The 17,085-nt window shown below is 44.1% G+C and overlaps 2 protein-coding genes across 6 annotated transcripts in view; both read left to right on the top strand.

Moving 5' to 3' along the window:
* The first annotated feature begins 5,885 nt into the window (after nucleotides 1–5,885).
* Nucleotides 5,886–9,440, top strand: TMCO2 (transmembrane and coiled-coil domains 2). Its single transcript, XM_043578720.1, has 2 exons — nucleotides 5,886–6,230; nucleotides 9,037–9,440. Exons 1-2 carry the CDS (start codon nucleotides 5,988–5,990, stop codon nucleotides 9,349–9,351), a joined length of 558 nt encoding a protein of 185 aa, XP_043434655.1. The 5' UTR covers nucleotides 5,886–5,987; the 3' UTR covers nucleotides 9,352–9,440.
* A 6,264-nt stretch (nucleotides 9,441–15,704) lies between these two features.
* ZMPSTE24 (zinc metallopeptidase STE24) overlaps nucleotides 15,705–17,085 on the top strand; it is a 41,950-nt gene continuing 40,569 nt past the window's right edge. For 2 of the 5 annotated variants that reach the window (XM_043578726.1, XM_043578728.1), the window contains exon 1: nucleotides 15,839–16,134. In XM_043578726.1, coding sequence (XP_043434661.1) covers nucleotides 16,012–16,134 — 123 coding nt within the window. In that variant the 5' untranslated portion in view covers nucleotides 15,839–16,011. Of the gene's footprint in view, nucleotides 16,135–17,085 lie in introns of all 5 variants that reach the window. The other 3 variants (XM_043578723.1, XM_043578724.1, XM_043578727.1) reach the window with 3 other exon arrangements.

The raw sequence follows: 17,085 nt of genomic DNA on the forward strand, positions 1-17,085 counted from the left end.
GGTCGGACAGTTATTTTTCTAGCTTTCCATACTGTCATTTTTACTTGATGTGTCTTTGGGATTTGTGCCAATGCTAGCACAAACCTGGAAGCATTGACTTTGTTTTCAAAGCCCTTTTAAAGTCAAGAATGCCCGCTAAATAATGGGTAGAAGTTCAGAGTACCAGACACTTTCATTCTGTCCTTTTTACCCAGAATTCTCTTACTTCAGTGTTTCCCCATGTTGATGAACACGTGTGAGAGAGTGGGGTGGGAAATGAAGGAAAAGAAAGTTTTTGATTAGTATTCACAGTATTCCATCCCAAACCTATCGTCTCTTAGTCCCAGGTTGCCTACTTCTGCCCTGCACTGCCAAGGACATAGTCATAGTTATTAACCAAATATTTAAGTGCACACATATTTAGTGACGGTTTCAGATGCTTTAAAAGATAAAAATGTAAATTTATCAAGGCATCTGGCGGTGTGGAGCTTTCATGTGAGGGCTGGGGTAGCTTTAAACGTTGTAAAGTGTGGTAAGTGGACCAGCAGCGTGGGCATCACCTGGAGCTTGTTAGAAATGGAGAATGTCAGGTCCCACTCCAGAGCTTCTGGACCCAAATCGCATTTTAGTAAGATCGATCTCCAGATGATTCATAGGCACAGAAAAATTTGACAAGCAGTGGCCTAGAATACAAAGTGGAAAGCGCTGTGAGAATTCAGGGTAATTGCACTTTTTTTAAAGCACTTTACATAAAATTATCTTGTTGAATTTTCATAAGTTCATGAAGTAGGTACAGTTACCCTTATTTGGCAACTAAAAAGATAGAAATAAAGTGTTTTGCCTAGCTGATAAAAGCTAGGAATAGGTGGAGCCTAGTTTCCAATCTCATCTGACGGAAGGTATCAGGGAGGGGAAGTTAATGTGAAGGAAGAATATTAGAAGGTTGCAGGTGGTATTTAAAGTCCCAAAAACACCCTAGCTCTGTAATTAAACTGAGTATATGGTTTGTAAAAGTGAATAATGGAGAATAAAGTTTGAAATGTAAGTAAAAGCCAGGTCACGCGAATCCAATGTCAATCATACATCTATTATTGACATTTTCTCATTTGAGGAAAAAGGAAAACTAGTTCATATGGTTTCTGTGAGTAATTTGTAAACTGTTAAAAAGTCCATGTTTCTCTCAGAAAGGTTGCCCAATCCCTTCTCCCCACCTGCCACCCCACAATAGACTGTGATACCCCTGGTTTTATATGCTGACTCAGAGGCAAAGCCTCCTATTATGTAGAGCTGAGTCTGGAAAGAGGGGCCTGCCTTAGTCTGACCTGCTTTGTCTATACCTGCAGGAATAGATTCTGTGACAGACTGCTTTTGGAGGTCTGAACCACTTTGAGGAAGGGAATCAGGATAGTCAGGAGATTTAAAAACCTGTTCACCTGTATTCGACAGGTTTAGCCTGGAAAAGAGAAGACTGGAGGTACAGGAAAGCTATAGCCAAGTATTCACTAAGCACATACTATCTGCTAGCTCCTGAGCGATGAACATGAGGCAGTGAGTTTCCTGCATCATGGTGATTAGAGTCTAGTAAAGAAGAGAGACAATAAACAAAACACTACATAAAGTGCTACAAAAGAATCTGTGGCTGCGATAGCCTCCTCTCCCCCCCCCACCCCCGCCAAAAAACAAAAAGGCCAAGAAGAGCTTCCTTGAGGAAGCCATGTTTGAACTGAAACCTGAAGAATCAATAGGAATTATCCAGAGAGGATAATCCTGTTGTGTGGAAAGGCTTTGTGGGGTGTTCATGACCTTGACAAGCCTGGTATAGCTCATGCTGAGAGAAAAAATGGGAAAGGGAAAGGAGAGAAGGTTGGATAGATAGGTAAGCAGCAACCATATTTTAGTGCCAAGTAACTAGCTTCTAGATTTCAGATTTTGTTTGAAAGTCAATGAAGAACCTTTTGAAGGTTTAAAAGTAGGCACTGCGTGATTCATAAATTGCAGCATGTAAGTCAAAAAGTCTTAAAACAGTCTGATGTGGAAGTGACTGATGGCTGGCCCAGTAGATAGATGGATGGATGACACTATCTAAAGGTGGGCTGAGGGGTGCCTGGTGGATCAGTCGGTTGAGTGTCTGACTTCAGCTCAGGTCATGATCTCACAGCTGGTGACTTTAAGCCCCATGTCGGACTCTGTGCTGACAGCTCAGCTGGCATGCTCTGTCCCTCTGTCTCTCAAAAGTACATAAACATTTAAAATTAAAAAATTAAACGTGGGGGGCGCCTGGGTGGCTCAGTCGGTTAAGCGGCCGACTTCAGCTCAGGTCATGATCTCTCGGTCCGTGAGTTCGAGCCCTGCGTCAGGCTCTGTGCTGACAGCTCAGAGCCCGGAGCCTGTTTCTGATTCTGTGTCTCCCTCTCTCTGACCCTCCCCTGTTCATGCTGTCTCTCTCTGTCTCAAAAATAAATAAACATTAAAAAAATTTTTTTTTTAATAAAAAATGTGGGCTGAGATGTCTTGCATAGTGATAATTCATCTTTGGATATGTTCAGGTGTCTAAGAAGGGAGTCAAACTATAAATGGGTTTTTGGACTAGGTTCTTTCTAATTTTTTTTAACATTTATTATTCATTTTTGAGAGACAGAGACAGAGCATGAGCAGGGAAGGGGCAGAGAGAGAAGGAGACACAGAATCCGAAGCAGGCTGCAGGCTCCAGGCTCCGAGCTGTCAGCACAGAGCCCGACGCAGGGCTCGAACTCACGAACTGCGAGATCATGACCTGAACCGGAGTCGGACGCTCAACCGACTAAGCCACCCAGGCGCCCCTGGACTAGGTTCTTTTAAGGTATGTTATACTATGGAGATTTACAATACCTTGCATTTGTTTGTAAATGTCACTACAAATAATAGTTGCACTTACCTCTATGGGTAGCTTATTCTTTTACACAAATTTTCAACTTGTCTCACTACAGGCCTACAAGGTAGAAGTTGCCCCACGTCACAAGGTATTAAGACTTGAGTTAAGTAATTTGCTCAAGGTAACAAGGTTAGTGAATAGGAGAGCCCAAAGTTTTAACCCAGATCCATTGTATTCCCAAAGGCCTATCCTCTTAACAGTTACTCTATAAAGATTCTATCCAGGGGCACCTGGGTGGCTCAGTCAGTTAAGCATCCAACTCAAGTTCGACTCAGGTCATTATCTATGGTTTGTGAGTTCCAGCCCTGCAGTGGGCTGTAAGCTAACAGTGTGGAGCCTGCTTGGGATTCTCTCTCTCTTCCTCTCCCTCTGCCCCTCCCCCACTTTCTCTCTCTCTTTCCCTCTCTCTCTCTCAAATAAACTTAAATAAATAAATAAAAGGATTCTACCCAAACAAGTGCACAGATATGGTAATAGGCACTTGATGAATGAACAGTGTAGGCCATAAAGATATTTTGAATTCTTCCAGGTGACTTTGCATTCATCTAATATTTTATTTTAAAAAGTTTTTAGGGGGCGCCTGGGTGGCACAGTCGGTTAAGCGTCCGACTTCAGCCAGGTCACGATCTCGCGGTCCGTGAGTTCAAGCCCCGCGTCAGGCTCCGGGCTGATGGCTCGGAGCCTGGAGCCTGTTTCCGATTCTGTGTCTCCCTCTCTCTCTGCCCCTCCCCCGTTCATGCTCTGTCTCTCTCTGTCCCAAAAATAAATAAACGTTGGAAAAAAAAAAAGTTTTTAGGGGCGCCTGGGTGGCTCAGTCAGTTAAGCGTCCGACTTCAGCTCAGGTCACGATCTTGCGGTCCGTGAGTTTGAGCCCCTCATCGGGCTCTGGGCTGATGGCTCAGAGCCTGGAGCCTGCTTCCGATTCTGTGTCTCCCTCTCTCTCTGCCCCTCCCCCGTTCATGCTCTGTCTCTCTCTGTCTCAAAAATAAATAAACGTTAAAAAAAATTAAAAAATAAAAATAAATAAAAAGTTTTTAATGTTTATTTTTGAGAAAGAGTGTGAGCAAGGGAAGGGCAGAGAGAGAAGGAGACAAAGACTCTGAAGCAGGCTCCAGGCTCTGAGCTGTCAGCACAGAGCCCAATGCAGGGCTTGAACTCATGAACCGTGCGATCATGACCTGAGCTGAAGTTGGACACTTAACAGACTGAGCCACCCAGGCACCCCTCACTTAATATTTAGGCTTTTCCTATGTGCCAAGCCCTAGGGATACAGTAGTCAATAAAAGGGACATGGTCCCTGTCTTCAAGTTGATAATAAGAAAGACAGATGTGAAACCAAAAATTTCACAAATAACTATAATTGTGTTAAGTGCTTTGAAAGTAAAGTGAGAGGTGCCATGTAACAGGGGGTCTAATCTAGTATAGAGATTCTCAAGCAATGATTTAGTTGTCACAGCCCTATCTTTCTCCAAAAAGTTTCTTTTTTTTTTTAAATTTTTTTTCAATGTTTTTTATTTATTTTTGGGACAGAGACAGACAGCATGAACGGGGGAGGGGCAGAGAGAGAGGGAGACACAGAATCGGAAACAGGCTCCAGGCTCCGAGCCATCAGCCCAGAGCCTGACGCGGGGCTCGAACTCACGGACCGCGAGATCGTGACCTGGCTGAAGTCGGACGCCCAACCGACTGCGCCACCCAGGCGCCCCACTCCAAAAAGTTTCTGATTGGCATTCTTTAATAGTTTCTGACCTATTTTAACCTTTAATAGCCAAATCCAAAGTCTTATCTGAGTCTCTTTTATTCCTTGCTAGAAAAGATTTTGCGTTCAGTCACTAGGAGACTGTGGGTTTAACATCAATAGCAGTCACTCCTGAACCAGTAGATCATTTCATCCTGATGCAAGTACATTTCCAACGGCACTCTGGACTCCATCTTCTGGATGTGTCTCTGGCACCTCAAGCAACTTGCCTTACCTCCCCTTCTTGCAAGAACAAAACAGTTCTTGCCTCTACCAGGCCTCCCTCTTGCTGTCCTTTCGACCAGAATGAGCAGATTGGAGTAGCATCACACAATATTTTTCCAAAAATTGTCATAACTGACCCCTTTTCTTCCTTTTTCTGCCTCTCCCTCTTCTTGGTGCAAACCCACTTTTGGATTCTTGGCTGTTTTCACAATTGATCTCACAGTTCATACGCTTGTGTGTGAACTCTTTTCATGTAAGTTTTTTAGGTACAGACCATACATTTTATATTTTCATACCTCCTTGCTGAAAATACATAGGTAGTAGCCAATAAATAATTGTTTTGATAACATGTGATTTAAGTTATTGTACAGCATGCTACTGTTTACCAAGTGTTTAGAAAATGATATCATTTGTTTCTAACATAAACCTTGCAAAAGATGTGGCATTCCCATCTGTAAAGAGATGAGCAAAATGAGGCTCAAATATGTTTAAAGTCTTCCCAAAGATCACAATTTCTAAACAATAGTGACATGTGAAAAAAGGGAATGCTACAAAATGATCCAGTAATATCCCCCCTCCACATTTACCTAATCCCCAAAGAGCAAACTATTCACTCTTCAGGAAAACTTTCTTTAAATCCTCAAATCTCCACTTAACCTCAGTTAATAATTGCTGTCTCTTCAGTGTATTGTTGGAAGCGTTTTATATCTACACTCCCCAAGAAAGTGGCCACTAGCCACATTGGCTAAATAATTAAATTTATCTAGTTATAATTAAATAAAATGTAAAATCCAATTCCTTGGCCACACTATTCACATAGGACAGAGCAGATATAGAATATTCCCATCATTGCAGAAAGTTCGATTGGACAGTGCTGGGCTAGAGCTAGAACTTGCCAAAGATCAGAGAAAGCAGTATGACTGAACTGAAAATCCAGGCCAGTAGCTGGTTGGTTCTGAGTGAGAAAGTTCACCGGGTGAGTGGGAAGCAAGCTGACCTTTGAAACAGTGACATCACAATGTACAGTTCACAATGGCTCCAGAACACCTCGGCTCCAAGGCCACGCTCCCTAGCCCATATCTAGGTTCCTGAAGCCTCTGCACATGTAGTTCCAGGAGCTGTTGTCTTACTAAAATGTCAACATCTTTGTCCTCATCTTCTGTCTGGGACAACCTCGTAGAATATCTCTCTCTGAGCTCAATATGGAAGTGGCTACAAGCAACTCTTCTGGGAGAGACTAGTCCACCTCAGCAAACAAATTTTGGAGTACTAGATACCCTTGCTCCAATTGTGCAAGTTATCCTGGGGATTTCTTTTTTGCTTTTGTTGGGAGTAGGAGTATATATCTTATGGAAACGAAGTGTTCGGTCAATTCAGGTCATACTCTTTTGTTCCAGAGGAATTTAAATAGTTAGAAATTGAAACTTGGTTAGTTCTCTCCCGCATTGCTGCTATACCCGTATTTTAAGACCGTGCAGATGAGGAAAGGATGAACCCTAATCTCTGAAATTGGTTGAAACTAGGTTATCCTTAAAAACTTTTGCCAGTTATGTTTCGAGCATAAAACGCTCTCTCTCTCACAGTGGTTTTTGGCCTGTTTTAGAATAAAACAGATGAAACAAGCTTATAAACTGAGAAGGCAGCTTAACCTCAAACTTATTTGATCACATATTCATCTTTGAGTTTTTACTATGTGCCTGACACCATTAGGGGCACCTTTTCATAGAATAGGCATTGCAAGGATAATTGGGATCTTGGGTTTGGCTTTGCGTTCTTACTGTGACATTGCTCTGTACCTGATGTCAAGGCATGTATATTCATTAGGCACCGATATTTTCATTATTTCTTTGTTTTCACAATATCAGGCTTGGGCACCTGGCTGGCTCAGTCAGTTAAGCATCTGACATCAGCTCGGGTCATGATCTTGCTTTCATGAGTCTGAGCCTCACGTCAGGCTCTCCGCTGAGAGCAGAGCCTGCTTCAGATCCTGTCTCCCTCTCTCTCTGCCCCCCACCCCCGCCTTCTCATGCTCACTCTCTCTCTCTCTCTCTCTCTCTCTCTCTCTCTCTCTCTCACACACACACACACACACACACACACACACACACACACAAATAAATAAATAAATAAATAAATAAATAAATAAATAAAACGTTGAAAAAAAAAACCAACAATATCAGACTCAATAAACAGGGATTCTTCTGGGGAATAGGAGCATAATTGGCTGGGATTGTAAGAAACATTGAGGATTTTACATACTTCTAACCACCAATAATAATAACTTCATAGTTTTATCACCAGCAATAATAGCTATATTTACAATGTAGTCAAAATGCTTTCTTTTGTTTTTAATGTTTATTTGTTTCTGAGAGAGAGAGCAGGGGAGGGGCAGAGAGAGAGGGAGAGAGAGAATCCTAAGCAGACTCTGCTTGTCAGCAGAGCCCAATGGGGGACTCTAGCCCATAAACCATGAGATCATGACCTGAACTGAAATCAGGAGTCTGACACTTAACCAACTGAGCCAGCCAGGATCCCCCCAGTTTTTTTTAAGTTTATATGAGAGAGAGAATGTGTGTGCGAAAGTGTGCTCGGGGGAGGGGCAGAGAGAGAAGGAGAGAGGATCCCAAGCAGAACCCACAAACCGTGAGATCATGACTTGAGCCACAGCCAAGAGTCAGACACTTAACTGACTGAGCCACCCAGAAGCCCCTAGTCAAAATGTTTTTAGAATCCCAACAATAACATGAAGTGGATAGAGGTTGTTTTCATATAGAGGTTTCATTTTCATTATCACCTCCATTTTGTAGGCAAGCGAACTTGGTTATCACTGAACCAAGTTGACATAGACTGTAAAAACTGGCAAATCTGAGATTTGAACCCAACGTTTAGGATGCCAAATTCAAATCTCCAAAAGCTCATTTAATGTAATCTAACTAACGTAAATCCCCAATAGGGATATGTGTGTATACATGCACTTCAGTTAGCTAATAGAAGAATATAAGGCCAAAAACCCAAACTGTTTTCTATAATTCTGGGTTCTGCTCTTGTCTGGTTAATGTTCAGCTCAATTAGATGAACCCGCAGCCCTCTGGACACCTCAGCCAAGAAAAAGAGGTAGTATAACAAGTGGTTAACAGCAAGGGCTTTGGAGTCGGACCGCGGGGGCTCAAACCTTGGTTCTGTCGCTTGCCGTGTTGACTGACAGCAACCAGCCTCCAAAACCCCACTTTCCTTTATCTGTAGGATGGGTTTGCTAACAGTGCCTCTCTTAAGAGTTGTAGTGAGGGTTAAAGGAGATATTGTGTATGTAAAGCTCAGCACGCACTAAGTACTCAATAAACAGGGCCAGTTATCATAACAAGGAAGAAAGATGATTGGTTGTTTGTTTGTTTTTTTATCCTGACAGGAATCTATCCTAGATCATTAAAAATTTTCCCCCAGGGGCACCTGGGTGGCTCAGCCAGTTAAGCGGCCAACATCGGCTCAGGTCATGACCTCGTGGTCCGTGGGTTCGAGCCCCGCGTCGGGCTCTGTGCTGACAGCTCAGAGCCTGGAGCCTGTTTCAGATTCTGTGTCTCCCTGTCTCTGACCCTCCCCCATTCATGCTCTGTCTCTCTCTGTCTCAAAAATAAATAAACGTTAAAAAAAATTTAAAAAAAAAAAGGTAAGGTAGGCTAAATTGAAAAAAAAAAAAATTTTCCCCCAGGACCAGGAAACCTAGTTTTCCAGACCACTGTGTCCTGAGGGAACCTACACGGAAGTCAGAATTCCTGGGTTTCAGTCCTGGCTCTACCATTCCCAAGTATACGACCTTGGACAATGGCAGGGTCCAAATTGGAAGGTATTTAAATGGCTACCCAGTTCTGGTTTTTTTCTACATAAACAGGTCATGCATAGGCAAAACGCCCTCCTAGCACAGATCCCTGCCTGTGACAAATTTTTAGTAAATGATATCTATTATTATCATCTTCACTAATTAAATGCAAATAATAATCCCTGACCTGCGTATCACTGTGTTTTGTGGTAAAGATCAAAAGACAAAAAAGATGTGAAGGTGTTTTGTTAAACAGAAGCCTTGGCGCTGTTTATTGTTACTGTTAGGTTTTTGTTTTGATTTTGTTAGTAAACTGAGGCATTCGTGCGAATAAACAAGTAACGTTCAACTTCTGTTGTTTTATTTTAGAAAATATTGTTGTTTATCATCACACTCTACAAACTTTACAAGAAGAGCGCAGATTTTTTTCAGGCTTTGCTGGTCAACCCAGAAGGGAACGCTCTCCCGGGTCAAGACAATAACTTCTTCCTGTCCTTGGGTCTGCAAGAGAGAATTTTGAAAAAACTTCAGACGGTGGAAAACAAAGTGAAGGACCTGGAGGGGATGATCATTTCCCACAAACCTGCCACGAAGAGGGATTGCTCCTCTGAGCCCTACTGCAGCTGCTCTGACTGCCAGAGTCCCTTGCCTGCATCAGGATTTACTTCCACATCTGAAATGTGACGGACTCCAATCTCTTCCAGAAAAGCACTGTTTTTTCCCTCATGTGTGTGGTGGTGTATCAATAAAGATAGAGAACTATATTGAAATTACCCTGCAAGGACGGGCTCTCTATTCACTAGGGCCCAGCTTCTACTGACGTGTGCGGTGGGGTAATGTGGGATATAGTCATCGTTAAAAATGTCTCTGAGATACTGATGTCACTTGGTAGGCTGGAGACCATAAACAGGCATATTGTGACAAGGATGACCAAACCGGAATATGTGGGATGGGAAAAGAAGGGAAAGTGGGTCAGGGATGCAACCTTGGGTTCCACGCTGAAGAGGTTGGATTGGATACGATAAAAATAGCAAGAAAGTGCTGTTGAAGGGCAATGGTGTGGACTGTCCTGTAGAGGTAGGCTGGCTCTTGTGCTGGTCTTTGGTCTAAAGGTAAATAATGTGGCCTGGGAATCTGTGTTCATTAATTACTCAGAGATGGACAAGGGTGGGGTGGACATAAAGGACACTATAATTTTATCCAACTTTTATTGATACTTAATCTGGGCTAAGCATTATAACCCTTGGGAATCTGTCCTGAGTGCTTCAGGAGCACCCAGTTTGGCTGGTTGGGCAGTTAATTTCAGAACAAGGAGTTATATGTGATACAGTGGGGTTATACCAACTTGAACTTAGCTGAATTCTCCTATGTGAATCCCAGCTAGGCAGGGAGGGAAGGAGGCACCTACCTGCCATTTCACTTGATGGGTGTGCCCCCCCCCCCCCCGCCATAGGAAGGAGGGCCCACGGAGGGAGGGATGGTAGTAAATCATCCCCTCAGTGGGTGGGTCTCAGATTCCCCAAGCCTTATAGTGTGTGCATTTTTGCCACAGTAAATGTGATTACAGTCATTGAAATACTTTGCAACTCTCTGCCACCCAAATGAAATACTTGGGCAAAGAAAGCAACAGTGATTTATGGCCATCCTGGAGAAAAACTGGCTGTGCTGTTCAACAGGATACGATATAACAATCTCCCAAGCTGGCATCTTCCTAAGGGATTTCCAAGGGTAATTTTGATCATAAGTTTTTTCCAGGGCACTGGCATTAAAATGCAACCTCTGTAAGATGAGACCTCACGGCATAGTGTACTCAGTGTAAAAACAGGTTAGTAAATACAAGGTAGGGCCAGGAAAGGCTTTGCAGAAGTGACATCTGAGTAGTCCCATAAAGGGTTACATAGGCAGACAATGAAATGGAAGGTATTTCTGCTGGTGAATCACCACAGAGCCATATAAAAAGAGGGTGGCTTGGCTGGAGAAGGAGAGTTTCAGGATGGCTAAAGCACTGGCTATTTTCTAAGCTACAATGAAGGATTTGGGCTTCAGGGTAAGACACACTAACTTCATCCTCAGATCAGCTTTAATTGATGATGTGGTGGGGCGCCTGGGTGGCTCAATCGGTGAATCATCCAACTTCGGCTCAGGTCATGATCTCATGGTTCGTGAGTTCATGTCAGTGCATGCTGACAGCTCAGAGCCTAGAGCTTGCTTCAGATCCTGTGTCTCCCTCTCTTCCTGCCCCTCCCCTGCTCATACACTCTCTCTGTCTCCCTCTCTCTCTCTCTCTCTCAAAATAAGTAAACATTACTTTTTTTTTTTTAACTCATGATGTGGTGGGGGCGCCCGGGTGGCTCAGTCAGTTGGGCGTCCGACTTCGGCTCAGGTCATGATCTCGCGGTCTGTGAGTTCGAGCCCCGCGTCAGGCTCTGTGCTGACAGCTCAGAGCCTGGAGTCTGTTTCAGATTCTGTGTCTCCCTCTCTCTCTGACCCTCCCCCGTTCATGCTCTGTCTCAAAAATAAATAAACATTAAAAAAAAATCATGATGTGGTGAACAGAACAGATGGAAGTTACCAAGTATGCATTATCTGTTAGTGCAGGCGAGGAGTTAGTTCACTATGCTGCTTAAAGAGTTCCATGCAATCTTTTAAATAAAGTCAAAGTCTCAAGGCACCTGGCTGACTCTGTCAGTGGAGAATGTGACTCTTGATATCGGGGTCCTGAGTTTGAGCCCCAGGTTGGATAGGAGACTGCTTTAAAAAAAATTTTGTTTTTTAATTGAAGTCATTATCTCCATTTTTGCACAGTCCACATTTAAGTGTCTTCCTACATGTTCTAGTCATCTTGTTTCAGTTACTTTTCTGGGGTATTTCAAAGAAAGTGTCAGAAGAAGAGCCCAGAAGAGTAGGCTGATGTCATGTAATGAAGGGCCTTAAAGGTCATACCATATTGTTGGAAATGGGTCATTGTAGGTTCTTAGACAGGAGAGTGACATAGATTTGGTAGTCCGTATGGGAGACAGAATAGAATGATCTAGATGTAAAAGATAAAACAGGCTTGCTGCTTGTATGAGGATGCACGGTGTGGTAGAAACTGATGGAGTCACCTTGTTTCTGGCTCTCAGCTCTCCAGAAACGGTGTGTGGGTCACACCACAGTCACAAGAGACTGATACCAAGTGTTCGTTCCCAGTGTGGGGAGTGGGTCATTCTTGAGACCAGAGTACTTATGTCCAGGGCATCAATTAAGGAAACTTGGATGTGTGTCGAGCAGAAAATCAAGGCAAAATGGGGAAAGGGCTTGAGAGCTACTTTGTCGTTCAGGTCAGTTGGGCTAGACCAACTATCCTCCACCACTCCATAGGGAGGAGAATCCTTCCCCTCCACATTCAGTCTGCCTCCTTTGGGAAAACCCTGACGACAGCCTGTTGGGAGGCTCCCGTTTCAGTCTTCACACACACCAACCCTTCTATTTACAAACACTATCTCTCAGCACAGGGTAGGAAAGAATTCACTTTCCATAATTCACTTCTCCCTTTACTGCTACCATCCTAGTCAAAGCCCCCATCATTTCTCACCTGGATTCTCAAAATGGCCTTCTAACTGGACTCCCTGCTTCCATCTGTGTCCCCATTCAATTTATTCTCCACACAGAGGGCAAAGATACATTACTCCTCTGCTTAAAACCTTCCAATGGCTTCTTAGTTCACCCTGAGTAGAAGTCAAGTTCTTGTCTAAAGGACTGTGCTTGATGACATGATCTGCCTCACCCTCCTTCTTACTCTCTCCTCTTTCCACACCCTCTTATTCCTCACATACTAAGCATTATCTGACCTTAGGGTCTCTGCACTTTCCCCAGATATCTATGTGGCTTCTTTTCTTTCTTTCTTTGGGTGTATGCTCAACTGTCAATCTCATGCCAACATAGTATAGCCCCCTTTTCCTGCTTTTTCTTCACAGTACCTATCACCTCCTCCACTTCTACTGTCATGCATTTGCTTATAATCTGTCTTCCCCTCTATCTACCCCAGCCTACTAAGAACGTAAGCTTCAGTAGAGAAAGGGGTTTTGTCTAGTTCACTGTTATATCCCAGGCACTCAAAACAATGCCTAATACTTAGCAGATATTCAATATTCATTGAATGAATGAGCGAATTCCAGTCTTGACTTTTAGCAACCTCTTACCAGCTTCCTGTTCCTCCATTTCTTCAGATACATGGTGACAGATAACACTGTGATGCAGTTCTCTCGAGCTGGGGGAGCCTGTAGGTAGTCTTTTTTGTTTGTTTTGTTTTGAGAGAGAGGGAACAAGTTGGGGAGGGGCAGAGAGAAAGAATCCAAGGCAGGCTCCATACTGTCAGCACGGAGCCAGATGCAGGACTTGATCCCACAAACCGTGAGATCATGACCTGAGCCAAAATCAAGAGTCGGACGCTTAACTGACTGAGCCATCCAGGTGCCCCTGCTTTGTTTTTTTGTGTTTTTTTTTTTAAAGTAGGTTTCATGCCAAGTGCAGAGCCCAACGTGGGGCTTGAACTCATGATCCTGAGATCAAGACCTGAGCTGGGATCAAGAGTCAGACACGTAACTGACGGAACGACCCAGGGACCCAGGTGCCCGAGTAGCTAGTCTTTATAAGGCATTTGTTCAGAGCCGTATACATTGCTGAAAGCTTTACATGATTTTTCTCATTTGATCTTCACAATAGGAGGCGGTAAGTACTATTATTCTCATTTCACTGATGAGCAACCAATGCACAGAGAGGTTAAGTAACTTGCTAATATGTGGTGCAACCGTGGCTGGCAATCAAGCAGCCTAATTCTAAACCTGTGCTCGCTTTAGTCACAGCATTTGGTTGGCGGGAGTTTCCGTGAGGCTTTTGGACAAACTGTAGCAGGATGGAGCTAGATGAACCCAGACAGGTGAAGGCAAGACAAACAAAGAGGGCATGGCAATCATAGCCCAAGGGACAGGGAATTTTGAAAAAGTGTTTATCCCCTCATATTTTTAAGTTGATAGCTTAAGTTTTCATCACAAATGTATTAATTTTTTAAATGTTTTTATTTTTTTTTTGAGAGAGAGACAGAGTGTGAGTGGGGGAGGGGTAGAGAGAGAGGGAGACAGAACCTGAAGTAGGCTCCAGGCTCTGAGCTGTCAGTGCAGAGCCTTGACGTGGGGCTTGAACTCACAGACCACGAGATCATGACCTGAGCCAAAGGGATGCCCAACCGACTGAGCCACCCAGGGACCCCCGATCACAAATTTAAATAGTTGCAATGAATGTAAACTCTGGCAAACTGTAAATAATGACAATTTAAGATAGCACTGTCAAATCACTTTTTATAATGTATCCAACAGACTCTACATTACAATTTAGTGACCACCATCATCCATTTAAAATTACACATGAGCTCTTTAATATTTGGTAATTCTATATTGTTCTTTCATCTCTAAATTATATTTACTCCATAAAATGTTATCCAAAGACAATAATTTTTACATTTCAAAAACCTTTTACTGATCACTTATTCGTGATAAAAATATGTATCAAGGGAAATTAAAAACATTTTTTCCTTGTAATTGTATGGCTTTATGTATTTGAGTTATTCTGAGCTGAGTAATATTACAATTATCTTTAATACACAGCTGCTCAAAATGATATGATTATAAATTTTGATAGTACATAAATATAAAAGGTAAAATTCTACTGGAAACACATCTCTCCCTGAGATAGATGGGGATTCCCCAGAAATTAATTCATGTATCTAAATGACTGTTTCTTACTGCTAGATTAACAGGGTTTTGCTTCAATTTTCTTTTTTGTTTTCATAGATATAGTGCCAAGAAATATGACTCACGAGGGAATGCTGGTAATTCTGTTACAGAATTGTTGATCAATTCTTTGGTTTTCCTCTGAGTGATACGCCAAAAGTCAGAGTGCTCCTTCCTCAGTGGGCGGTTCAAATAGACCTACTACTATTTCTGTTAAAAGCAAAGCGAACCAAGCAAAAACCCGGAAACAATCTAACAAAAGAACTTGTTATCCAGTCATTAGAGTCCTTCACTTTCTCAAGTGATTTTTAATTATACTGATTACTTTTCTCTTCGAGGCATTTAGGAAGAGTTGGGAAATTCGAGATATTGTTAATTTCAACACATCTTTAGCATTACAATATTACTGTAATTTAAATATATTTTAGTTGCAGCTGCAGATTTAGCTCAACTTATTGTAAATAATAATTATGCAAATTAGCAACGCCAGTCTCTTTGACAAACCAACTAACCAAATTAGGCTTCTCTTTGGGGAGAAAAAAATTTCCCTTTTCAAGTCAAATAAATGTGTTAACAGGCGTCCCCGTGACCACATGTCACTTCTCAATCCCAAGATAAACATGGCACTGAGCTTTGACAGGGGTTGGTCCCTAAGGAAAGTAAGGCTCTTTTAGTTCAGGTGTTTTAACCCACGCCTTCCTTGTTTTGTTCCAGGACACTCTTAGGCAAGATGCCACCCCGCCTTCACGTGGGGTGGCAGAGGCGACATCTTTAAACCCAAATCTCATCACTACCGCCCACTGTCTAACAGGTCTGCACTCGGAACACCCCAATATGGGCCCAAATCCCGCACTAAGAATACCTAGTCTCGCTCTCCGCTCTCCCTTTCAGCCCTAAGGTGTCCCGGGCACGCCAAGCCACTGTTTGATCTGCGCCAGGTCAGAAGCACGGTTTCCAGAGCCTGCGAAGTCGGCCCCTCTCCGGCTCTTCCCCGCTTCCTCACGGCGGAGTGGCGGCCCCCTCTGCGTCAGCCCCAGCTCAGTCCCGACCACCAGTGGGCTTGCGTTGGCCGGGAAGGTCCCGCGCAGGCCGCAGCCCTGCCAGGGCAAGCCTGGCACCGAACGACGCCACCTCCCCCTCGGGTGAAAGCGACAGCTCTGCTGCGTTGCCTGGCCCAGGAGGGAGGCCGGAACCCTCGGCAAGAGGCCGGCGTGGGAGGGAGGGAGGGGGAAGAATGTTGGTGCAACGCAGCTACGAGCGATCTGACCGGGCGGCCGAGCCGCAGCGGACGCAAGCCGGAACTCGGCGTGTGGACTTCGGCCCGCCTTGGGCCGGAAGTGGGGAAGGCGGGATTGTCCTTTTCCGGCAGAAAGTAGGAGGAACCGGGGGCGTCTCCGTGGGGAAGAGTGTTGGTGTAACACTGCCGGCTGCGCCGAGGGGTAGGATGGAGGCGGGTGTCGGTGTAGGGGCGCTCGGAAGGGACGGATATCGCTGTGGCACTGCGGGGACGCTCTGAGGGGACTGGTGTCGGTGTGGCACCGGTGCACGCTGAAGGAGCTGGCGGAACCGGGTGGCCATGGGGATGTGGGCGTCGCTGGACGCGATGTGGGAGATGCCGGCCGAGAAGCGTATTTTCGGGGCCGTGCTGCTCTTCTCCTGGACAGTGTATCTTTGGGAGACCTTCCTAGCGCAGCGACAGGTGAGCCTAGACGGGGCCCACCTGACCCCGACACCTGACCTGCCCGGGCCAGCGTCGGTCTCGACCCGCAAGTCCCTGGATGATTGCTGCGGCTCCAGCATCAGCCTCGACCCTGTGGGTCCCTACTGGGCCTCCTAACTTGGCCCGATGGCGGGCTTGGCCTTGAGGGTATCTGGTGCCTTTGGGAGGTTTTCCGCGACGTGATCCTGGGACCCAGGCCGGTTAGGGCCTGGTGAAAGGGAAGTCAGGGCCGACTTGAGTTGACTTGAGTCGTGCCTGGCCCACAGCTTTCTTAGGATCCTCAGGCCCAGACTTACCTCCTTTACCTTTGGCAAAGACCCATGAGCCTTTAAAAGGAAGATGCAACATTTTTACCAATCACAACTTCCCGGTGATGCTCAACCATGGGATTAGGACACCATTTTCTGAAAATAAAGATTTAACAAATCCTTCTAAGGACCTGAACTTTTTTCCCTTAAAAAACAAACAAACAAACAAACATGTATACAGTATGTTGTTTTGCCCAAAGAACAATATGTTCTTTTGTTTAAACAATTAGAGCTGTAAAATAGAAACTGAAAGTTACTTAATAACAGTTTCCTGGAGGTAATCATAATGAACGGCCTGCTGTTGGAGATGCGAACTTTTAAATGAGATAGGTCTTAGGTTTGTCTGCTTTATTGTCTCTGATTGCTGATTTGTTTTATCTACATTCTTCTCTGTTGTCATTGTATCAACCTGATGGCTATGAGAACCTTTTTTTTAACTGCCAGAACTCTTTCTTGAGCATTACCTTCCTCTACGGTACACATTTCTTCTCTCGGGTTACTTTCTGCATGAATCTTTAAATTGGAATTTTTAGTTTTTCATCAGTGGCTGAGTTGTGTCTTGATCTCTTCTTTTAGCCCAGGATCTTTTTTTATTTACTTATTTTTTAGTCTTTTGAGTCTT

This window comes from Prionailurus bengalensis, chromosome C1, assembly GCF_016509475.1.
Source record: "Prionailurus bengalensis isolate Pbe53 chromosome C1, Fcat_Pben_1.1_paternal_pri, whole genome shotgun sequence".
Lineage (NCBI taxonomy): Eukaryota > Metazoa > Chordata > Mammalia > Carnivora > Felidae > Prionailurus > Prionailurus bengalensis.